A 25,568-nucleotide genomic window follows, 5' to 3' on the forward strand; every position below is an offset into this window, starting at 1 on the left:
TTACGTGATTTACGTATTTGTACAGTAGTTCCCTTGTGCTATATTCAACGGTATTTATAAAAAAATAATAGTTGCAACTTGAAAATTATAACAAAATAAATGATGAACACTAGGACCAAGTATCAAATGGACACGACGTGCGCGTACACCCGATAAGGATGGATATAGAGTACATCTTACGCATGGTGTTGCCGGATGATATGAACTTAATTAATTTACCCACAAATATATAATATTATTATAATTTATTATATTTTTTTGTATGTACTTTTTTACATTTTTTAATTACATAAATAAATATGTCAGTATGTTTATATATTTGCATTTATATATACATATATTATTTTACTGTACTTGTCTATATGTATATATATCATCCACCCTGGAGATATGAGAAGTATTCATAGTACGTCATCTATATATAGGTATAGGTTTTCCAAAAGTCAAGGGCTTCATTCGTCAAATAAAGAGAGACGATAAAACATAATATCTTTATTGTTTTAACAGTTTGACAAAAAAAAACACTTGTGAATTCCTATTGACCTTTAAACAATATTAATTTGTTGTAAAAATTGCGAATGTTTTCGCCTTTATTACATACCGATTTAGTCGCATAATGAATACGTACATTTAGATATTTTTTACATATAGCTTTAATCAAAAGCGGATAATGGCTGTCTAAAATTGACCGTTCTGCAAATTCATGATCTTCGGAGAATAAATTTAGGCCAAGGCTTTTTTTTTAACATTCCTGTATGAGGTAATGTAAGGGGTTTTTCAGTTTATGTACTTTATTTTTTCTATAAATTTCTTCAGCTATTTTACATAATTTAACAACAGCTTCAGAAGGATAATGCAACCCACCTTTGTCTTTTTTATACTGTAAAGAATGAACTAATTTTTCATTACTAATCAATGCATTTAGGCACTGTTCGCACTTAATTTGATTTTGTAGTGCTTTGACGACGAAACCTGCAATGTATACAATTACATGTCCTGCGAATTCGGTAAGTCTTGTTGGGTTTGCCAGATAATCATGGTCTTGTAATAAAACTACCTCAGATTCTAATGACGGTAGAAGATCTGTATCATTTTCTACTAATCGATTACGATCTGTCGTATTATTAATTGCGATCTCCGGCTTACTGTACGTTAAAATATTTATATCGCTCAAAGGCAAACAATTACCTGAAGTCAGGTGTTTTAGCTCGCCATGAACTAGCATGCGTTTATAAGCAGCTTTAAATTGCCTAGCGGTTGGATTATTATTAAAACCACCTTTTGCCCTAATAGCACAAAAAAAAATTTCTAAGTGGAGTTACCATGGCGTAACGCCTGGTAAATTGCTGTGTGTGGCACAATAAGCTGACACCACTACCAGGAACAGCAAATTACCACGAATCGGCACCTAACACCAATTATTAATTGTTATATTTTTTACAGTAGTCTTGTTCGATCTTTAGACATAATTATACATTTTGTACCTTAAATAATTTCATTTGTTTTAATTAAATAAAATATATTTTTAAAAGGCAAATATCGCCCGCCGTAACATAAGTGGCGCAGTCGGTAGGATCGCGGCACTCTAGGACTTTGCAAATAGAAGTCCTCGCGCGAATAGACTCTTCGTGTGTTGAGAACTAGAGTGAACGGTGCTAATCGTAACTATCGGCGATCTCATAATAAGAACTATAACGGCGGCATATTGAAGACTTGCGGGAATCCGGAAAATTGGAGACCTGTGATCGACGAGACCCGAAACGGAGATGCAGAAGATGCTGTGTTGGTGAGTACTCTATTACTTTCCAAGTACATCCTATGCTCTATTTCCTTTCGTATTTAATTATAAGTGAACTTTAATGTGTATCTGTCTATAGGCTCGTATCGCTATAGATTTCACAAGTCAATTTAAAATCAATTGAATTCTGTGTGTATACACGTATTAATAGTAGTATAGTTATTATCATAAATATAAAATATTATTAAAATGGAGTTCGTAGCCGACTATAAGATGATTACTGCCTCATGCCCAAATACGATGGGAACCCTAAAAGATTAAACTTTTATTTAAGAGAAGTTGATAATTTAATGGGACTTATCCACCCAACAGCGGATGCAGGCTCTCTAGCTATAGTTTGTCTTATAAAAAGTCGCCTTAGTGGTGCGGCGATTGACGCGATAGCTTATGAGGAGTCATTAAACAGTTGGCCCGATATAAAACGCGTTCTACTAACACGTCTAGGAGAACCTAGGAACGAGATTCAAGTTATGCAAGAGCTCACACGTATCCGTCGGAATAAAAACGAGGATGCGGAATCCTTCGGTAAAAGGATTAGGGACCTTTTAGATACTCTGTATATGGTTGGGCAACACACCGACAAATCGTACTATGAGAAAATGGCTATTGAGCAATATATCAGTCAATTGGACTTCCATATATCAATAGGCGTAAGAATTATGATGCCAGGTACATTGGAACTTGCAATAGTAACCGCACGACAGGAGGAGACGAAATCAGTTACTTATAAGAATAATTCTAGTTTTAATTCCCAAAACCAACAGCAAAAAGCTACAAAAATAGATAATTATAAACCTAATAATTTTCCACGTCAATTTCATGGTCAAGTAGGTACACCATTCAATTTTTCAACGCAGCCACATTTTTCACCCTTGCCATTTAATCAATATGTACCTCAACAAAATAATCTCAGCCCGGAACAACGGCAACAGTTAGTTAATTCATTATTACCCTGGAAGAATAGACCAATCCCCGGTAATTTTAAGCAAAACTCAGGCAACTTTAGGAGTAACAATAACCAGCAAAGACAGCCGAACGTTCCACAACAACAGGTAAGTCCGACTCAACTTACATCTGACGTCACTATGCGATCGGTTAACAAACCGACACCTCCACAATACGCATACGAGGAATTATTCTACACTCCGTACGAAGGTAAGTCCGACACACCTCAGTATTATTGCAACCCGTTAGATTATTATTCCCCTCATGACGAACAGCATAACAATTACTACCCTAACACTAACTTAATAGAAGAACAAATTGAAACATCTCAGGATTTTTCCGAAACTCAGGACGAAGACGACCAGAGTTGATAAAACTAAACCACCAAGATAAAGATCATCTCCCGTACATAATAATCCCCGAGTTTAATGGAAAGTTTCTCATTGATACTGGCGCCTCACGTTCTATGATATCGCCCGATGTCATTCAATACGCGAAACTCGAACAATTATCGAGAAATTATAGCATCGATTACGAACCATTCGAGGTAAAGACAGCTCACGCGGTGACGCAACATGCATATGTCGCTCATTTGCCCCTACCATCAGTCTTTAACTCGAACATCACTCACAAATTTCTCATTTTCGAGTTTGACAATAAATATAAAGGATTAATTGGATTAGACCTATTAAAATCACTCTCGAGTAATATCGATTTAAAAAATAAAATACTTCGCACCCATACTACTGACATACCAATTTATTTCGATTACCCCAAAAAGAATATTCGATTAGAACCGATGTGCCAAAAAATAATTAAAATTAAATGTAACTACACAGACGGACAGTATATCCATGACGAGTACAGTTGGACACCCGGTTTAGTATCTCCCGCGGCAATAGTTAAAGTTCATAATGGGACATTCCTAACATCAATCATTAATTCAAATACAGAAAAAAAAAATTATTACAAACAAATCCCCAATCGAATTACAACCATATAAGCAAAATGAAAAACCGATTCATTATTCATATTCAATGCAAAGTAATATAAATATTGATAAAGAACTATGTGAAAATTTAAAGAAAATTCGATCTAGCCATATGAACGAAGAAGAGGAACGCGAGATAACTAAATTGTGCTATCAGTATAGAGATCTATTTTATTCCGAAAACATCCCTTTAACCTTCACTCACGCTGTTAAACACGAACTAAGATTAACTGACGACACCCCGATTTTTGTAAGTAGTTATAGACAAGCCCCACAACAAAGATTAGAAATTAAATCCCAAATCGATAACCTTATGAAACAAGGCATTATCCGCGAAAGTATATCACCATGGTCATGCCCTGTTCACATAGTCCCTAAGAAGCCTGACGCTTCTGGCAAAGTCAAGTGGCGATTAGTCATTGACTATAGGCGACTTAATGATAGGATTATTGAAGACAAATATCCTTTGCCGAACATTAGCGATATACTCGATAGACTAGGACGTGCACAGTACTTCAGTACAATAGATCTAGCAAGTGGGTACCACCAGGTAGAAATGCACCCTCGTGATATTGAGAAAACAGCATTCTCAACCGAAAGGGGACATTTCGAATTCTTAAGAATGCCGTTTGGTCTCAAAAATGCTCCAAGTACATTCCAGAGACTAATGGATCATATTTTACGTGGACTCGATAACGTCTTTACATACTTAGATGACGTTATAATAGCTTCTACATCACTACAAGAGCACATGAATAAATTAAAACAAGTATTTGATCGTTTAAAAACTCATAATCTCAAAATTCAACTCGATAAATCAGAATTTTTACAGAAACATGTACAATTCTTAGGACATGAACTAACAGCCGACGGACTTAAACCTAATAAAGATAAAATAAAAGCTGTTTTAAATTTCCCTATCCCAAAAACATAGAAGGATTTAAGTCATTAAGTCTTTCCTCGGTTTAGTTGGTTATTATAGAAAGTTCATTAAAGATTTTGCTAAATTAACAAAGCCTATGACTATTTGTTTAAAAAAAAATCACAAAGTTACACATACACCTGAGTTCATAGATGCTTTTAATAAATGTAAACAAATACTAACCAACGACCCACTCTTGCAATTCCCCGACTTTGACAAGGACTTTATACTTACCACATACGCATCAGACTTTGCTCTCGGAGCAGTCCTCTCTCAAGGCTCGTTAGGTTCAGACAAACCTATTGCATATGCATCTAGGACACTTTCTGAAACAGAAACCCGCTATTCAACTATTGAAAAAGAGTTGCTAGCTATAGTATGGGCGGTAATATACTTCCGACCATATTTATACGGCCGTAAATTTACTATCTATACAGATCATCGACCACTAACATGGCTGATGTCCCTCAAAGACCCAAATTCAAAATTAACAAGATGGAGGTTAAAATTAGCTGAGTATGATTATAAAGTTATATACAAAAAGGGTAAACAGAACACTAATGCGGATGCTTTATCCAGAGCAAAAATATTTCATAATAGCATTGAATCCCTGTTAGTAAATTTCGATGACAACGATGACGACGAAATTATCCCACGTATATTTGAAAACGCACGTAGGGAACTTGAATCTGAAGCTGCTGAAGCTGATCCCCCTGAAAACCAAGTAAACCCTTTAAATGTACAGCCTACAATAAACCCACCTACAGTACAAACACATACATCAACCGATAGTATGAGTACAACTTCATTTGAGCCAGGTCATCTCATATCTACCAAACACACCCAACCAGATAACGACAATATAGGAATTCCAATTATAGAAGACGCTATAGAAAGACAGCAAAAACAATTCTACATAAGGTCCACTCCAGGATCTGTATATAGAGTAGAGGATAGGTCCACAAATTCTAAAACAACAATTAAAGATGTATTTATACCAATTAACAATACTGAACGCGAAATAATAAAATTTCTAAAAGAGCATACTGTAGCAGATAGAGTTTTTCACTGTTACTTTCTCGACGAAAACCTTTATTTAGAATTTTCAAAAATATACACCACAGTCTTTAATGAAAGAGGCCCAAAGTTATTTAGGTGTACAACCCGTGTCACATTAGTAGAAAATAAGACAGAACAACAAAATCTTATAAAAAAATATCACGAAAGTAAAAATATACATCGCGGTATTCAGGAAACGTATAAACATCTACGTAGAAATTATCACTGGCCGAACATGCTCCTATCAATTCAGGCTTTTGTAAATAAATGTGACATTTGTTTAAAAGGTAAATACGAACGCAATCCTTTAAGACCAACATTGATGAAAACGGAAACACCTACTAAACCTATGCAACACTTATTTATGGATCTATATTCTACTGGCGGAGGAACGTTTCTCACTATCATTGACAATTTCTCGAAGTTTGCGCAAGCTGTGCCCTTACAAGCCTCCAGCAGCGTACACGTTGCAGATGGCCTACTACAGATATTTGCTATACTAGGTTTGCCTCTAAAGATAACGACAGACTCAGACACTAAATTCGACAACGACATATTAAAGGAAATCTGTGCATCACATAATATAGACATACACTTCACTACCCCATATAACCCCAACTCAAATTCCCCTATAGAAAGATTCCATTCAACAATCGGCGAAATTATACGCATTCAACGCATGACTAACAAAGATGACACTATACAAACACTTATGAGATATGCAGTTATCGCATATAACAATTCCATTCATTCCACAACAGGTTATACTCCACACGAATTACTTTATGGACATACGGAAACCCATTAGAACTCTATTATAACAAAGAGTTTTACCAAGACTTTGTACTTACACATAGGACAAACGCAGAAGCAGTGCAACAGTCTGTGGCAGCCAATCTGTCTAAAAATAAAGAACAGGTAATAAACAAGCGAAACCAGGAAGCAGAGGAAATACGTCTGAAGGTAGGTGAAACCGTTTATAAGCAGGTGGCAAAAACAGCGAGAAACGACAAAACAAAACCAGTTTTTATATGGGCCTTTAAGCCCATATAAAATTATTCATTTACACCCTAACAATGTGGCTGAAATAATAGGTAACCACCCTAATTCCAAATCTATAAGAGTACATTTCAAGTTATTACGAAGACCCCACCTTGTTCCAGGACGATCATCTCCGGAGCCCTCATGCTCACATCAGCAACCACCGTGAAAATCACTCCCATTGATAACTCTAATGGTATACTTTTGCTAAAGCAGGGGTCAGTCCTTAGACAAATAGATACTTTTAACTTAGTATGTGCCTACAACATTAGTTATTTATATACAACTACATTAAAGCTGAGTTCTCTATATGCAAGTACCAAGTTTTATGATGATAAGATAATTCCAGGAGAGTTGCATAAATCGTATACAGATCAAATAGAGTATAAAATACAGATGATACAAAGAAAAATAATAGCTATTATACCACATAGTAGAGTACGACGCGGAATTTTTAACGGATTAGGTTCTTTAGTAAAAACAGTTACAGGCAATCTAGATTACGATGATGCAGTAAAAATAGAGCAACAAATTTCTAATCTCAATAATAAAATACATTCTATACAAGAAAAATCTATTGTAATAGCTCAAAAGACTATTGCAGAATTTGCGAATCAATTAGATAAGATAAATCAAAATCAAAATAGGTTAAGTTTAATTATACAAAATATAACTCAGCATTCTAATATAGTATTTAGGCAGTTTAGTTTATTACAAGTTCATATACAAATAGATTTTAGTTTACAGTTAATATTAGATAAGCTAATGATCTTAGAAGACGCTATGGCATTCGCACAAATAGGTATCATGCACCCCAGTGTAATAAATACTAAAAACTTAATTATTGAAATGTTAGATATGAAACGTAAATATAGCTTCAATCCCGTGGCACCGATCTATCTAGAAAATATTCACGAAATAGAAAAGTCTATAGAGGTTAAAGCTTATAGTACAGAACAATCATTAAATTTCATTTTAGAAATACCCTCAGTAGAAACAGCTACCTATGACCTTATCCATATGTATTCTATTCCTAACAAAGACAACCTTACCATTATTCCCAAATCCAAATACCTAGTACTTGGAAAGGGAGAGTACACGTACATAGATGAAGATTGTCGCAGCATCACCGAAGACGTACACATCTGCAAGCAGTTGTTACTGAAATCCTTACAAGACGCTGGAGATTGTATCACAGCAACAATAGAACATAAAATCAACCACGAATCTTGTCCATACGCAAAAATGATGATAAAGAAGGGAAAGTTACAAAATATTAGTCCTAATAGCTGGCTTCTTATCACCAACACTCAAGAGGTCCTGAAAGCAACATGTGGTACTGAAATAACGTATCACACCCTCAACGGAGTACATCTCATCGCAATCCCCAACGAGTGTTACGTGCAAGTTTTAAATAAAACTCTACAAACTCATAGCAATACTGTAACCATTGAAGACATTATTCCATTACCAAAGCAGGAGGCAATAAGAACAGATGAAATTCAAGCAAAAATACAACTAGAAGACATCTCCTTAGACAATATACATGAACTCATAAAAACAGCGCATTATATACAAGATGATGTGGATAATAATGAGACTTTCATATCACTAAAACCAAGTTGGACTACCATCGCCCTATACCTCCTTGGGTTAGGCTATTTGAGCTGGAAATTAATTACATATATAACTACCCGAAGGAAGAAGATGGCCGCAGACCAGATTGCTAGACCATCCCCGCAGAAGAACAGCGAGACGCTGTTCTATCTAAAGGAGGGAGGAGTTACCATGGCGTAACGCCTGGTAAATTGCTGTGTGTGGCACAATAAGCTGACACCGCTACCAGGAACAGCAAATTACCACGAATCGGCACCTAACACCAATTATTAATTGTTATATTTTTTACAGTAGTCTTGTTCGATCTTTAGACATAATTATACATTTTGTACCTTAAATAATTTCATTTGTTTTAATTAAATAAAATATATTTTTAAAAGGCAAATATCGCCCGCCGTAACATAAGTGTGGTCTTGACTTAGTTTATAAGTTGTTAAGAATTCCAATTTATTTGAGACTACAAATTCCTCGTAAAGAAATAAAACACTTTTAATACATAGTAAAAAACCTAAAAATCCTGTTTTCCTCTCCGTATCTAAGATATTTCTGTTGTTAATTTTTAGTAATTTTATCTATATAAAATTACTATAATATCAAACATTTCTTCTAGGAATTGTTTAATAGTTTCATAATTACTAATTTTGAGAGGTTTTTTAAAACCATAACTGTTCAAATTACGCGTGTTCAAAATGTCGAATAGTGTGTTGAATTTCCTAATAAAATCTACAGTTGCCTCACAATTATCAAATTGTTGAAGTCCGATACTTTCGTGGCTAAATTGTAGTGCATCGGCCACTGATTCACTGAAGAGTTGCGCTGCTAATTTGACTTTCATTATCTGTTTCCTATAAAGAATATGGGCACCTCTTAATTTATTTCCTAAATGAAAACCCTCGTCTTCTTGAAGTTCATGCAATAGTTTTAAGTAACGCCAAGAAACAGTTTCACCTTCCGCATTTGTAAGACATTCTTTGTCGCCTAGTGTATTTCGCACTAATTTTAACATATGAGATGGATCCGGGAATATTACCATCTTTTTATTTTTGTGTATAAATATGGGATTAATCACATCTCCTGTTAATTGACATCCCAATAACTTAGCCATAGAATAATTTGCAGGACATCCGTCAAAAGTAACTGATGCAACATCCACACCACATTCAGTTATTAAATTGATACATGTTTTAAGTAAAGATGCTTTTTGTTCGGCAGTTACCCCATCTATCAAAAAGTAGCCGACGGGAAGTTTCCAACTGCCGTTTAGGCAGGTCAACATAAAAACTAAAGCTTCTTTTGCGACAGGTAGAGAATCGTTATTAAGTTGGTTACCGCAGTTGACAAACCCAACAAAATTTTTGCCGTCCCATTCAACTGACTTTCGAATGGCCATCTCGTCAAAACACAATGCACATAGAAATTTCTTTGATGAAATTTTAACTAAAAGTCTAAGTGCAGTAAATGATTCTGAAGAAAATCCAGATTCGCCTTCTACTGATTGATACCAACGTGCAAGTGTGCGTGTATGCGGAAGACAAGTATCAAAATAATTCCTCACAAAATTGTATGCACGCGGACTTATAAAATGCAATGTTAATGCAAATTTTCGGGCTTCGGGTGAAAATTTACTTTTCTTCACTTTTAAAATGTTTCCATCTGGATGGACAGTAGTTAATAAGTCCGCAGTATCTTGATTAATCAACCGTTTCACTAGCAAGTTTTCAATAATAGCGGATAGCTCGGCGTTTTGTTTCAAGAGGCGACTATTTTTTTATCTCAGTATAGCCAGCTTATTTTTTAGCGATTCGGCTAACACTGTTTGGCACTCTAATTTCCTTATAAGTTTCTTTTTTCTCGGTGTCACAGTATCGACCTGAAATGATTAATATTGAAATTATTGTTAATTATAATTAAAATAACAGAAAATACACGTATAATATACAAATACTTATAAATCCAGCTACTTACAGGATTTCTGTCAATTTCCATCGCAGCAGACGATGTGGTTGGAATTTCTATAACATCATGACTCTGAAATAAAATGATAATATTTATTAATTATAATTAACATTCACTATAAATAACAAAAATATATTACACTTTAAAACACCAGAACCATATTTAGATTCTGGACACTTCAGGCTGTCTTAACTTCTAATAGGACTTTGAAAAACAAGTACAAGTCCTTTTTGCTTTGGGCCATCCCAAAGCAAAAAGGACTTGTACTTGTTTTTTAAAGTGGTAAAAATTAAGGAACTATGTAGACAATTTCAGAACACTTTTTTCAACATAACCATGAACTGTTATAGTACAAAATCATGGCTAAGATTCTCAATTTTTAGCAAGGCTGCTACTATATTTTGTCCCCATTTTTCACTGATGATATGTACACAATAACACATTTATAAATATTAGCAAGTATCATAATATTTTACCTTCTTAGCAGTAATATGTAGCGTCGGAACCGAGTACGCTTTCAAATAAACGTTGCGAGAAGTTTTCCTAAAACAATTTCGTTCAAAGTGTTTGGAGCATATTCTTGCATATTTACTTGGAATCCAGTTATCTCGTCTTGTTGCACGTATCCATATTTGCCGGATCGTAGAATCTTTTGGAAATCTAAAATAATTAACTCTATTAAATGCACATACTCAGATCATCAGAAGAAAAATAAAAAAAGACATTTATCCTTAGCGTATTTTATGATAAATAAAATAAATACATAACATTTGGGTAATTTCCCCATTATTAACTGGTAACCCTAAAAATCGTATAACCCTATAAAAATTAAAAGTAATGAAAGACTTAGGCAGCCACTAAAATGTTTAGCATCTGAATTTGGTCGTATAATAGTACCATCGCAGTAAATACAAAATATATTTTAAACACTTTATTTCACTAATTCAGACACGATTCCTCACGTATTAATAAGCCATTAAGATAACCTTATCGATATTTTTGTAAATCAGAACATATTATTCCATAAAAAGTCGTACTTACGTATGAAAGGTTATGTTTTCACATTTTCGCTCACTACGGCTTTTACAGCCCAAGATATAACATATCACCATGTTTCTCGATAAATATTATATAAATCACATATATCGACACTCTTTCTATAATGTTTTTGGCTCAAAATAACTCAATAATCAAGAAAAATCGCAAGGCACAAACTTTTGTTGGTCACAACTTCGGTTGTGCCCAACGAAACTCAGACAAGGACAGCAAAAAAATATGTTGTCCTTTTTATTCCTGTATATTTTCGTATGCTGTGATCTCGGTCTATCACGGTATTATTATTCGCTGTCATATCCATAGTGATTCTTTATCCAAGGATGAACAGAACCTCCAACGTAAGAATTACATTTTTGTTTTAATTATCCGTAATGGAAAGGCAAAGAGTCTAAGTTAACCACAGAGTAAGTATTTTTTTTTTTTTTTCACGGTAAGGCAATGGAAACTGAGGCCATACAGCCTTGTCTTCATATTTTTTATTTTCTTCTTATATATTTTTAGATCGTACTGCTTAATACAAGACTGACAAATATGAAAATTAACTGCCATTTTCGTAAAAAAATATTTAGTGTTGCCAAGGCTAATTCTAAATATGTACCAAAAGGACGGTATTTTGATAGTGTAATCAAATACTTTATCTGCGTTATTTTACGTATTTAAAGCTTAATGCATAAACAATGCCTAATGTAGTAAAGATAATATAAGTAAAATACTGTTGCAGGTTTTAAAAATCATCTTTATTTATTAAAACTTAGCTTATTGCCAATAAAAGCAGATCTTCGAATTAGGACGGAGATTATTTGGAATATACACAAAATATAGAAATAGAATATGAAATTAATAAATAAATAAGATTTGTCCACAATTATATTGTATTCTTGCAAGAAGTAGTGATAACTCATTTAGATCTCGAAGCCATTACTGTGGTCACATTAACACTGAGCGTAAAGGAAATCGAGTTCTAAATAAAATAAAATAAAATAAATTATAATATACTCTGTTCTGGGTGGAAACGCTATTAACTAAGTATTTTAACACGTTACACACAATACAGTACTGATTGCCAAGCAATACCTCAATTTTTTTATAATTTGAAAAGTAAATGATTGACAATGATTTGTATGTGTGCGCTTTATATAAAGTGAAATTATTTAATTTTAGATTCGAACACAACGGAAGTTACTTTTAATAATAACAATAATAATTTAATGAAATAAATTATTTACATGAAATAGTTATGCACATCTCTAATGGCCAGAATGACAAAGTTTTAAAGTATAACAAAAGTTACAATAATTATTAATTGTAGTGATATTTTTCTTCTTGCAAGTGTAACTAAAAGCATTTAGTTTTTTGGTGTCGAATGATAATGCAGAGAATTTACAAATTACCTTTGAATATGATCCCAATATTGATGAATATATATATATATTACAATAGATATTTTAAGTGTACAAAATAGGATTGGACTAACACAATTTTGTATACTTAAAATATTGGTACATGCATTGACTACAAAATATGAAATGACGGTTCTGTTAATATATGTTTAGTAAAATGTGCATCCTCAAGACCGAAGTGCTGGCAGCGACCTCGGATACAGGATTAGTCTAGCTATTTAAAGGGGGAAAGCTGCCAGTATCTTCGGAACTTCAAATTAAATTCATGTTATGATATAAATACTGCCACTAACTATATATAGATACTATGCATGCTTACGGCAGACTTATTTACTAACATAGTTGGACCATAGGCAATAAAGAGTAGTTATAGTAAATTTCCATAGCACAAATATAAATAAATCAAAAAATAATCAGGGAAAATTCCTAATACATATAACATTGTGAAATTTATAACAGGATTTACGAAATATACAGTTCACAATAACATTGTTATTTCCTCTTAAATTACTAATATTTATAATATTAAATAGTAATTTTAACACTAATTTTAAGACCAGAGCTTGGACGGAGAAATAATAATATTTTATTTTATATTTTAACATAAATAATTAATTATATTTTATACCTTGTGGGTAAAAACCATGTAAAATATAGGAAAAGGCATAGGTTAAGGCACATTCTAGATTTGACAGGTAAGGCAACTTTCTTGATATTTGAAGAATTTGTGCTGATTCAAACTTTTTTATAGGCACACAGATATTAAATAATACAGATCGTGACTTCACTAAAATGAAAATCTAACTTTTTGTCATTGCTTTGTGAAAAAAAGTTGTTTCCGTTTTACGAATATATGACTGTGTTTAGCCTTCCTACATAACAATTATAACAACTTTTTTAGTGAGAGAAACCATCTATATTACTTCATAAAATAGTATATGGAATATACTGGACAGTATATGAATGGACCTTTCCGATCGATCCGTCGTCCCCCGTGTAATACAAACGGGAATCAAAATTACGACGGCCTGACCCGAGGTTTGAACCCCTAACGGTGCCCTCAGATTAAAGTCGTATCCGTCAGGCGGGAGTTGGCCTTCAGCCGCTCCATAAGTCCTTCCTTTGGTTTGGAGAGCCATCATGCATTCGTCCCCTATCGTCTGGAGAAGCTGTAATGGCCAGCTGCGGCAAATACTATTAAAGTAGTCCGAAAAAAATAGTATCTGATTATATGGAAACAAAGTAAATTGACTTTTTTAATTAATGTCTGTGGCCTCATTTTATTACTACAACAATTCTTTCTGTGCGCGAACGCCCCTAATATTATTTAAACAGTCGACTTTAATACCATAACTTACGTTTTATTATCGACTGAAACACCTTTAGCGATTTCAAACTATACATATCATAAAACCAACATAGTAAATTAAGTTGATTAATAAAAATATACATCTAAATTGATGATCATGTCTGCCTGGTGGGTTATGTTTTAATACAAACGTGTATTTACAATACTTCGTCTAATTTAATAAAAAATATAATATAATAATGATCTATCACTATGATATTGCAATTAAAATTTATTCTTATGCTAAATTGTAAATAAAATGTTAAATGATCAAATTGCAAGGAAAATACACAACAAGCTGTATATAACAATAAAAAAATGTTCCTCTTATTTTTACACAACACTATGTGCTGACTTATATACACGTGTTAAAATATGTTTAAAGAACTTTGTTCAAATCGAAATATACATAGAATGTGAGTAGTAACATAATACAATTTGTAAATACTTATAATATATAAAACCTGAACAAGGAAATAAAAACTGCCTTTTAGTTACTGGTAGTTTCCTATTTTGAAATGACAAGTATAGATAACCAAGACCGTCATATTTAACTTAGTTGCTACTGTAATGCTGTTTCTTGGTTGTTGTTCTGCGTAAGTAGGCCTTGGACTCTATATAGTTCAGAAGAATAATTTAAAAAACTTTAGTTGCCAGTTACATAATAATTTTTGTAACTGGCAACTTTACATGCGCAGTTAGGACAGGTTTCTTATTTCCTTGATCTGGTTTTATAAAATTCTCTACTAATCTATAAATAATCATTAGTGATATTTTCTGCGCGTCTATGTGTCACATATTATACAAATAGTTGTTTGTAAAACTTAACTTCTATAATGTGTACATTATTGCAATACATTTTAGTACTCAAGAATCGTTTAGTGACATTATATTGGCGAATGGTCAGTTAAGGATTCGCGTTTTTTTTAAAATACTTCGATCGAACTGCGTCTTTGGCACGGTTCTTTCAAACTGACCCTAATAATGTGAATATAGACTTAATCCGAGACTCTAAACTCGAATGTTAATTATAACATTAAGTAAATAATACTTGATATTTAATGTACAGTACATCACAATTGTGCATGTACAATCTCTTGTTATTTTGTTTTCTGTTTATCTAATTTTATGTAATCAACAATTGATCTGGTATGTTTTTATGAAATCAAATTAAAATATCTTAATTCGTCTGATATGTCAAATCTACTCTACTCACTGATCTCTAATAGTCCACAATCATTTGGTAATTGTTTTGGGGACTCCCGCGATACAGGTTCGCATAGTGCGAGATCCAATGTATAATTTTTGTATGTTTGGTTTAATTTTTGCAACTTTATAATATTTGTACGTTTGAAAATGAATAAATGAAAGTGAATAACTCACTGGTGGTGGTAGTAGAAACATATAAAATATATAGAGAAAAACACCCAGCCAGATATATTGTGCAAAAATTGAACCTGCGACTATAACAAGAGGCAGTGAATTATCCGCTAAACAACTGACGCCACTTAAAAGATTGTTTTTTTTTAATATTATTACTTTAATAAGTAATCACTAAACGATTCCAGTATTAATATTCATAAACTAATTTAAAAACATTTTCTTTTGTACAGACATCAACACAGCAGTATAAATTTGAGTTCTCTCAAAGACTAATGAGGTAAAGGAGCATTGTTTGGATGACTAACAAATGAGATTCATAGGAGAAGCAAGAAATCAGTCGAATAATATTATTTAGTCTTCTTCTTAAAAATACTGAGAGAAATCTTAAATTATACAGCAACATATTACGGATCATCCAATTTAATAAAATTACGAACTGCTCAGATCTACAGAGGTATTTTGCAACTTCCTGGAGGTTAGCAGTTCTTGCTCATACCCCGTGATAATATCGTGTGAAGATATACATGATTTTACTGCAATGTTAATGTATGTAGTTCACATCCCATTAAAACTGGGGTCATATCTTTTTAAATACCTACCGTTTATTGATTATTTCATAATTAATAAACGGTATGTATTATATATAATACAAACATTTAATTGGAGTTATAATTGTGCCTTTTAAAATAAAAAACAGAAATACGTATTTTTTGTAAACTTTTCTAAAATTACGACCGTATTCTCTACTTCGGCCTGCTCGTTTCTCTGCTGAACGCGATATTGGTACGATAAATTTATGGAATGATATTCTTTTTAATATGATCCCGTATACCACAACCCATCCATATATTTAGAGCCACAACCGACACATTTCAAACTTAATCTAACCTACAAATTATACTTCAGTACTATGCGTTTGAATGCGCACCTTTTTCTGACTCCCATTGCGGTTAAGAGTTGGCGAATGACCGGAATACCCAGGGTTCTGGATGCCCAACCCGCCTGGCTCTCCTTCTCGGGGCCTGGGTTTCTTCAGCGACGATCGGAGTGGTGACCTGGTGATGGTGCTCGCGTCTGACAAGCCTGTTAGTGTAGTCGCGGTGGTGTTGACTGAGCCGACGCTCCCGTGGCCGTTCGTGCTGTATGGTTTCCCTGACGCGTCTGTCATTGAGATTCCTGAAATATCATATTTTATATTTATGTATTATTTTTCCGGACTACTCTAAGCATTGGCCACAGCTGCCTTTACAGCTTCACCGGACGATAGGGGGCGAGAGCAGTTGGCATTACAAATCCGCGGAAGGACTTATGGAGCGGCTGAAGGCTAACTTCCGCCTGACGGATACGACTGTAGTCTGAGGGCACCGCTAGGAATTCGAACCTCGGCTCAGGACGTCGTAATTTCGATCCCCGTTTAAATTGGATAGGGGATCCATTCTGTTTATATAAGGAGCAGATTTACACTAATAGAAGATGAAGTGATATCTGCATTTTTATATAGGAATAAAAGTGAAGGTAAAAGACCCAAGGTTAGGTATAAAACTAATGAGACTGAACCACATTGAACTAGAAACATAGTGGACAATTGAAAATTTTACTAAGATGGTAGCAAACAAGCATACGGCTCGTCTGATAATAAAAATAAACGGTAACCGTCGCAATGTTTATGCAATTGCGATAAGTCATAAGTACACAGTCCTATTTCATAAAGTGGCTTTTACAGCTTAGTTTGTTCAACGCTCAACTAATTTAAATTAGTTTAAAAAAACCAGTTAGCTCATCTTTGTAAACAGTATAATCTGGATCATTTTATAAGTATTAAATGTACAGTCATACAGAGGATCATCTTTTAAACAAAGGTGATGGATGACTCGACTATTTGTATATGCTGATAGGAACTTAGGTACAGATTAAAATTTTTGCGTTAGTAAACATCATATATATTTTAGAAAACTTCATGTATACAAACATAAAATTTAAGTGTCTGTTTGTAATTTCAAATAAACAGTGCATTCAAATGTATTTGAAAGCATATATAGTACTAACATAAAAAAAGTTGTCTGTCTGTTTGGTCTTTTTAATCTCTGAAACGGACGGACTGATTTTAACGGGACATGGCAGATAGCTAATGTTATAATGAGCAACTAGGAACTGTATTGATTTTTTTATATTTCTCACCTCTTCCTTCCTTGAAACCAGGATTGTTGATGGTGGTGCCCTCTGGTGCGTCACCAGCGTTGGTTGGGTCGCCGCCGACTCGCCGCGAGAACAACGCGTCGTACAGTGACATTATGAACAGTAGTGCATTTATAACTATGCATACTATCTGTAAATATATAAATATTATGATCAATACCAATCTATCCACCACACCACAACAGTTCAAACACAGGTACAGCTATTAAAAGATTGTCCTATATTCGGACAAATAATAAAAGTCAAATTTAACACCCCATCAAAGGTTGCATACTGAAATAAATAATAATATCTCTAGATATATTTAGCCAGCGCCATTTAGTTCCAAGGTAAGCAGCTTGTGTTATAGATACAGACAACTGTTATAAACATTTTTTTTTGTAAATACATACTTATTATATAGAAAATACCCAGATAAACAATCATACTCATGAATACAAATGGTTGTATCGTGCGAGGAATCAAACCCTCGACCATCGGAAGTAAAGCGGTGTGCTACACCGCTAGACCACCGAGATAAACTGCCACATGCTCAAGGAGCGTTTAAGTTAGAGGAAGTCATGAAGAGAGAATCGACTATGAACTCTTAATGCGACGCATACAAGTAATAATTAACTAAATTACTGTACTTCTCAAATTATGTCAACTCAAACAAAGTTACATTAGGATATTTTCAATATAAATAGTTTGTTTGTTTGTAATACTTTATTGTACAATAATATTATAAATAAAAGGACACAATGGCGGACTTATACCAGAAGAGGGATTTCTTCCAGTCAACCTTTGAGTTACTGAGAGGAATTGCGGAGTGGTGGAAACAGGTACAATAAATAATACGCGTCGCAATGACATATATATACAATAATATACATACATATACATATATACATACATATACATATACACATACACACACCAGAAAGGAAAAGAAAAATGATGTAAATAAGTGGAGCATAGTAATATATTTCAAAGTAAATAATTATAAGGGATATCAATTATTTTTTTGGTGGTTTTGGGCTATTGTCAGGTGTTATACCTGTAACCGTCGCCTATATCGATTGCCATTTGCTATCAGGCGGACCGTCAGCTTATCATTCAATTACATAAAAAAATTACCTGAACATAAAAAGCTTCTCCTCTGGTAAGGTAGAATCCTCTGTCATCGCCCTGGACAGCGAACAGGCCAGCTGCCGCTATGGACAGTAGAGCTGAAAACATAAAAGCGTCATTGTTTAGTTTGGATTTTTCATACTAATTTAATCACATAACGCATTTTGAGGGTATTTAGTATTTAGTTTGAAAGAATAAATCCAAAAATACATATGGAGTTTTTTCGGGCCTGATGATAATAATGGAATGCTGGACCTTGAGCTGGCGGGGCACCAGTGAAGGATGACAGCATGAACACGATGTCAAATCAGTTTGCCATCGTGCGAATTTACCAGAAATTGACCACAATGGTTTCCAGGGGCGACGGCGTTGCTAGGAATGGGGTACTATCCTTATTAATAACACCCCCCCCCCCCCCATACATATGTATAAAACTTCAAGTTTGTTAATAAATGCATTAATTATTGAGATTATTGCGAACATAGAGACAGACATGGAGGGAGACTTTATTTTATAATATGTAAACAATATTATAATCATCAACGACATATGTATGTAGGCACGTACCATGAGGTAATACCCATACGCACCCGCGACCATAAAAATAAAAAAAACCTACCGGCTAACAACGCGAGCGCCAGCTTCATCATCACCAGGTGCGTGTACTTGAATCCAACACGCTCCTTTGACGATATCATGGCTAATTGAAGTACTGACAGTACGCAGAACACACCCAGCACTGTCACTCCTATGACGGCGACCACACCCGCTATATACACGGCCGCTGTAATAGAAACATTATTTATTAATTACATTCCATTTTTACCGAGGTAGGCTTTGTACTGAGTCGTTTACACTTGAGCCGAGATTCGAACCCATTCTTTTTTCTCTTGGAGAAAATCCTTATACCCGCCCACTCCAGGAAGGCATACGGGTACTGCCGGACTCTTAACGGCTAAAAACCCCAAGGTGTTCCTTCACTTCACCTTCTGTGAGGGTTTAGGGAATACGCGAGCAGTTTTCCGCAACGAAATCCAAACACCTAGCGGAGCCCTCAGACTAGTCGTATCCGTCAGGCAGGAGTTAGCCTTTAGCCGCACACATAAATCCTCCCGCGAGTTTAGAGTTCCAACTGCACTCGCACCCTACCCTACCCTTCAACCTCCTCCCTTTTTGGTGAAGCTGTAGAGACCAGCTAATTATGGCCATCAACAACTGAATAGTTCGAAAATCAAATTCTCCAATTCCTCGGAACGGTTAGGTAGCTCCGTGAAGCCTTTGAAGATAACAACAGAATGCTTCTGCGCTTCTGGGAAGAGTTTGACTGGCTATTTTAGTAGTCTTGGCTCCGATGGGAGGCTAAATGCTGAGAGTAGAGTCCAAATTACATTATATTCAGATTACAGTTCGAAAAACAAAGGGTAACTGTCTTCTCTATTTCAACAGACTAATAGATTACTTAGTAAGATGTGTTTAGGTTTAAGAGATGTATTCAATTACAGGATTCTGAGGCATGACATGTTGGCCTTCCGGAATGGCAATATTTGGTGCCACTTATAAAGTAATGTCCTGGTGCTTTTCTAGTGCACCGAACGATGGAAGGCTAGTGCAGATGGCACCCCAAACTCCTAGAAGGACTTATTAAGCGGCTGAAGATCAACTCCTCTGCCTGATTACAACTTTAAACTTCGAATTTCGAGGTTCGAATCTCGACTCAGGTCGTCGTAATTTCGATCCTCGTTTGAATTGGACGGGGGATCATTCGGAAGGGTACTACCGTGGTTCTGTACATGTATATAAGCAACGGTTACTTTAACCATTAACTCTTAGATGGGTCGCCAAATAGATTGCAATTTCAGTCACAAAAAATGTCGTGTAGGCAGTTCGCAAAGTAAATAACAAACACATTATTATCTATATCTATATCACATTTCTATTATAATTTCCTAGTGAATCAATCCAATAATATTTATAATTACACAAATAAGTCCACCATATTGTGAAATCCATTCATGTACATGAATAGCTAGTACGCTACGGTAACCATTTAACATCAGTTGGGCCATATGATTGTTCGCAGCCATTGTGGTGTAATAAAAAATGTTAATTGAGCATGTCATGATATGGGCCAACCGAACTAATAAATAGAGATCGTCTGATACATAAACACACGGTAGTTACATGAAATGGTTAAATATTGTAAGGTCGCATGGTCATTCATTACTCACCAAATAACACAATATTTACATATGTACATATTGACAGGTTTATGCGTTACTTTACGGCACCAGTAAAATACTTAAATACTTTAAAAGTTAATTACGATTGCATTATCAGTGATGAAAGTGAAGTAAAACTTAATAACTTCCTTTTAAATACATTTCCATTATTTGTATTTGCATATTACTTCACGGCCTCGGTGGCAATCGGTCTAGCACGTCGCTTTACTCTCGATGGTCGCTAGTTCGATTCTTTGCATGGTACAAACATTTGTATTTATGAATATGGTTGTTTGTTTCTATGTATTATTTGTTCCATTACCAACAATTTAACAAAGACAACAATTTGTGTGTAATTATCTGAATTTACTTTTCTTTTCTATAATGTGATATTTTTAACATGTGATATTTTTAATAGACGGTGTTTGTGTTTTAATTTATTTTTAAGCCGCAATTGCTATACATAAAACATCTGTAAAATGTAGGTTTTCATTAGTATCATTATTTGTAAATCCACATCTAAATATATATAATTCAAAGGTGACTGACATAGTGATCTATCAACGCACAGCCCATACCACTGAACGGATCAGGCAGAAATTTGGCAGGTAGATGTTATGACGTAGGCATCCGCTAAGAAAGGATTTTGATTAATTCTACCCCCAAGGGGATAAAATAGGGGATGAAAGTTTATATGAAACTTCGTCAATTTTAAACCAATCGGGCTACTATGATGTAGCCATCCCCTAAGAGATTTTGATAAATTCCATCCCTAAAGGGATAAATTAACGCGAGCGAAGCCGCGAGAAAAAGCTAGTTCACATATGTTTAATATTCAACTCTTAAATCGATATACACATATGTCGGTCAAAACTAATACCACGATTTAATCTTAAACCACACATGCGATGTTATTTATGTTTAACACAGGTAAGTGAACATTCAAAGCCAATTATTCTTGCTCGATATATACTACAGTAATTATGAAAGTAATATAATTATGTGTTAAAATTAGTCCAACCGTATGGGCACGTTCACACGTTACTTTTTGATTATGTCTTTAGTTATAAAGTAGTAACGCTGGCAGTGTTTTTGTTTTATACAAACTTATTCCCTTTTTCCGCATGGCTAATAACACTAAATGTAAATAATTTTTTAAAATATACTTTTACTATTAGTATATCCTTATTAAAAATAAGGACTTGAAAAATACATATTTGCTGATTTCAACTGTCGTCATCAGACGACTCCTAAGTAAAATTGACAAATGAAAAGCTAAATAGAAAAAAAGCTGTGCCAAGTCTTCCTGTATTACTCCCAAAGAAATCATAAAAATTTATTCATTTTGGAGTCAAACAAAATATTTGACTACGAGATCACTATTTATCGGCGTTTTTTTTTGGAGGTCTTCATTCCAACTGAACTGCAGTTATTCCCTTTGCTCTCGTCGGAGGAATAAGTGGCTGGAGGCAAGACATATACGAACAAAGTGATGTATTAACTGCTCTGGCAGTCAAGGCTTTCAGAATTAACACTACAAGTGTAAAATACCCATTCTTGAAATGTTCGACGCCCCCTTAAAAGCATTTAAAGCCGAAATATAAAAGACGGCTTGTAATTCACACGGTGAGTCACAATATATTTCTTTATCCACACAAATTCGAAATCAGGGGACTTAGTAAAAGTTGGCACAATGTAATCGATTTAAAAGCATTGCGGCTACACTTACTTGTGTGAAAATATATTACTACAACACTTTCTTAACAGTTGCAAAATATTTCTTGTAATTTCTATAATTTTACTGTTTGTTGTATATATATAATAGTTTGAATAATAGAATTGAGTAGTCTTATCTATGTAATTAGACAATATATTTTTAAATTAAAATATATTAATTTATGTAGGTCTAGTTAGTGCGGACACAATAAGGCAAATCTATCAGTTAATTCGGAATATACTTTGTATAGACAAAGAACAAAAAAAAGCTTTTACTCTTCAGGTGAGACTGTACATATACTATCAAAACATTAAAGCGTGATTAAGGTGATCATATCCTATTAAATAATGTCAGTCAACAAAAATAATTCAATCAGCTGCTTATTTATTAATGAACACACCAGTTTCATCAAGCAGTGTCAGTTCATGAGAATGGACGACAGAAATTATTTTATGAGGAAACCTATGTAACCGAAAACTTTATGTATACTGCGTTTACATCTGACAAGTACCATGATAAGTTAGTGCAAGTGGAGTGAGGTAATACAGGAATTACTGTCTCATGGCACCCCTACGCTGTCATTTCTGAGAACTAATGCCTTTTGCGTCATAATCTGAACCTTATACTTCAGATAATACACATCAAGTGACGTAGGTATTGCTGATTCACGGAAGAAATAGTTACATAATTTTTCTTTGTAGAATTGCAATGGATTGTAGAATTTCCTGGTGTTATTCACCAAATCAAATTACAGCAAATGATGCACTCATTTTACTTCGCTACTAACTAATCTTTTGTTATAATTTAAATCTATCTTCTTCTACAAAAATATTTACAAAAATCTGTCTACGGCTTATTATTGTTCTTTCTTCAAATCTAAATTGTGTTGTGTATGTACCTACTTAAACTATTTATGTGAACTGTGTTGAGGCTGTGAAAATTGTAATAATTATATTATTGATACCAGTGTATAATTTAAATACATGGTAGATAATTAGTACATTGGCTTACCTGATGGAACGAGGTAAGTTAGGACATTACAGAATATCGAATACTTAGTTATTATACCTGGATACTCTGTATTGCCTCTGCGCTAACAACTTTAAGCTAACCATGAAACTGTCTAAGTTTTTCCTCACAAAACTCCCACTTCACAGTTGCAGAGCGATCTCAGCAATTGTATAACACACGTGTACAAACAATGCCTTTCTAATTTCACTGCCGAAATTCACTTTTCACTGAACAAAACTTTTGTATATACTTCGCAAATTAGACATGTGAGTGACATAAAGGCGATGCCTGACTGGACTGACTCACGCCACTTTCGTTTCACAAACCGCCACATAACTCGGTAAATAGGTTCGAGTACACTAAATGTATCATCACTTGGAACAAAAAACTAACGAGTCTTCAAAATAGAAGAATTTATTTATGCAAATTGTGTACATTCATGTAATTCTTTAGTTACTATGGAGTGGAGTTGAGAGTGTAAGTGATTCTGTACTCCTTGGGCAGGTATAGATCTTTAACTAAATTTTAAATGTATAAACGAATTATAAAGTGCCGACATGTTATGAACATGGTAATGATATCTTTGTAAATAAAAATCTATTGTGGAATGTACAAGTCTCACTTTATATTGGTATCTATCTGGTTAATTCAATTTTTATTGTGGTATACATTTTAACCGGTTGTAATTGTGAGGTTAAGGTTTGTATGAAAGAAACTCGTACGGAATAAAGTCAAAAGTTAAAAGTTTACATAAACAAAAACCTCAATTGCGAATTTATGGTTAGGTGGTGTGGTAGTTCGGTTTCATTTTCATTAGTATACCTGTACGAAGTCGAGTAGAGTGCCAAAAAATCACGTAAAAATCGGTTCAGGCATTTCTGAGATTAGCCGGAACAAATAGACAGACAGACAAAAATTGTAAAAACTGTTATTTTGGTGTATGTACCATATTTATATTCATATGCATGTAGTAAAAAACGGTTATTTCAATATTACAAACAGACACTCTAATTCTGTCTGGATGTAATCTGTCTCTAAATCAGTCTGGATGTTGTATCAACAAACAAACAATCACACTCATGAATACAAGTGTTTGGCCGTGCCCGTAGGAATCGAATCCGCGACCATCGGAAGTAACGCGGTGTGTCAAACCGCTAGATCACCAAGGCAGTCATACTATAGATACTATTTACTCGACTGAATGTTATCAGTCACTAGCCCTCAAGGTTTGTTTGGTCGCGGGGTTTGGCACATTGGATTTTTTTTGGAATTGGAATGGTAAACAAAATGAAAAGCACTACGGATATCATGTCTTCATGTGACACTTCCCTTAGCTAGGGATCTTATTGGTAGGGGACCAATAAGATCCCTAGCTAAGGGAAGTAGCCCAATTAGAAATGTCTAGTGCATTTCTTTTTGCGCATAAAATTCAGTGTAATCTAATTGGGCACCTTCTCCTTTTGAAGTCGGTTTTAAATCATACAACATGACATTGTAATATGATGTATAAATATTACTAAAACTATATTTAATGTGACCATTAGTTAAGCAGACGAGCCTCAATGGATTCAAATGACCTGGCACATGTAAACGCTAGCCTTGAAATTTGACCCGAATATGTGGCTACGTAGCTATCTAAGTATTGTTCTCCTAATTACACCAACGCTGAAACTGTGAACATCATACAATGTTGAATAGTTATGTGATTGTTACACTCGTATTTATAGTCGACTATAGTTATAGCCAAACATGTGGTTTACTCTGCTGAATTCGAATTATATACTATATTTCGAAAATGA

At 34.3% G+C, this 25,568-nt stretch overlaps 2 protein-coding genes across 3 annotated transcripts in view; both read right to left on the reverse strand.

Annotated features, from left to right (window-relative positions):
* Nucleotides 1-10,141: 10,141 nt before the first annotated feature.
* On the reverse strand, nucleotides 10,142-11,698 carry LOC131854601 (THAP domain-containing protein 2-like). Its single transcript, XM_059205722.1, has 4 exons — nucleotides 11,371-11,698; nucleotides 10,806-10,989; nucleotides 10,339-10,401; nucleotides 10,142-10,243 (listed from the first exon to the last, which is right to left on the reverse strand). Exons 1-4 carry the CDS (start codon nucleotides 11,439-11,441, stop codon nucleotides 10,142-10,144), a joined length of 420 nt encoding a protein of 139 aa, XP_059061705.1. The 5' UTR covers nucleotides 11,442-11,698.
* Nucleotides 11,699-15,504: 3,806 nt separating this feature from the next.
* LOC131854581 (uncharacterized) overlaps nucleotides 15,505-25,568 on the reverse strand; it is a 51,435-nt gene continuing 41,371 nt past the window's right edge. For both annotated transcript variants that reach the window (XM_059205700.1, XM_059205699.1), the window contains 4 exons: nucleotides 19,442-19,606; nucleotides 18,829-18,920; nucleotides 17,695-17,842; nucleotides 15,505-16,692 (listed from right to left, as the gene is read on the reverse strand). In XM_059205700.1, coding sequence (XP_059061683.1) covers nucleotides 16,412-16,692; nucleotides 17,695-17,842; nucleotides 18,829-18,920; nucleotides 19,442-19,606 — 686 coding nt within the window. In that variant the 3' untranslated portion in view covers nucleotides 15,505-16,411. The remainder of the gene's footprint in view (nucleotides 16,693-17,694; nucleotides 17,843-18,828; nucleotides 18,921-19,441; nucleotides 19,607-25,568) is intronic.

This window comes from Achroia grisella, unplaced genomic scaffold (genome assembly GCF_030625045.1).
Source record: "Achroia grisella isolate CSIRO2021 unplaced genomic scaffold, CSIRO_AGI_Agris_v1 utg1240, whole genome shotgun sequence".
Classification (NCBI taxonomy): domain Eukaryota; kingdom Metazoa; phylum Arthropoda; class Insecta; order Lepidoptera; family Pyralidae; genus Achroia; species Achroia grisella.

What these genes read in the sequence shown, in the direction of transcription:
- LOC131854601 (XM_059205722.1), bottom strand. Translation starts at nt 11,441, where the DNA reads ATGGTGATATGTTATATCTTGGGCTGTAAAAGCCGTAGTGAGCGAAAA. An exon ending in GAAAACATAACCTTTCATAC is followed by an intron (nt 10,990 to 11,370) that starts GTAAGTACGACT and finishes TAATTATTTTAG; the next exon opens with ATTTCCAAAAGATTCTACGA. An exon ending in TGGAAATTGACAGAAATCCT is followed by an intron (nt 10,244 to 10,338) that starts GTAAGTAGCTGG and finishes TAATCATTTCAG; the next exon opens with GTCGATACTGTGACACCGAG.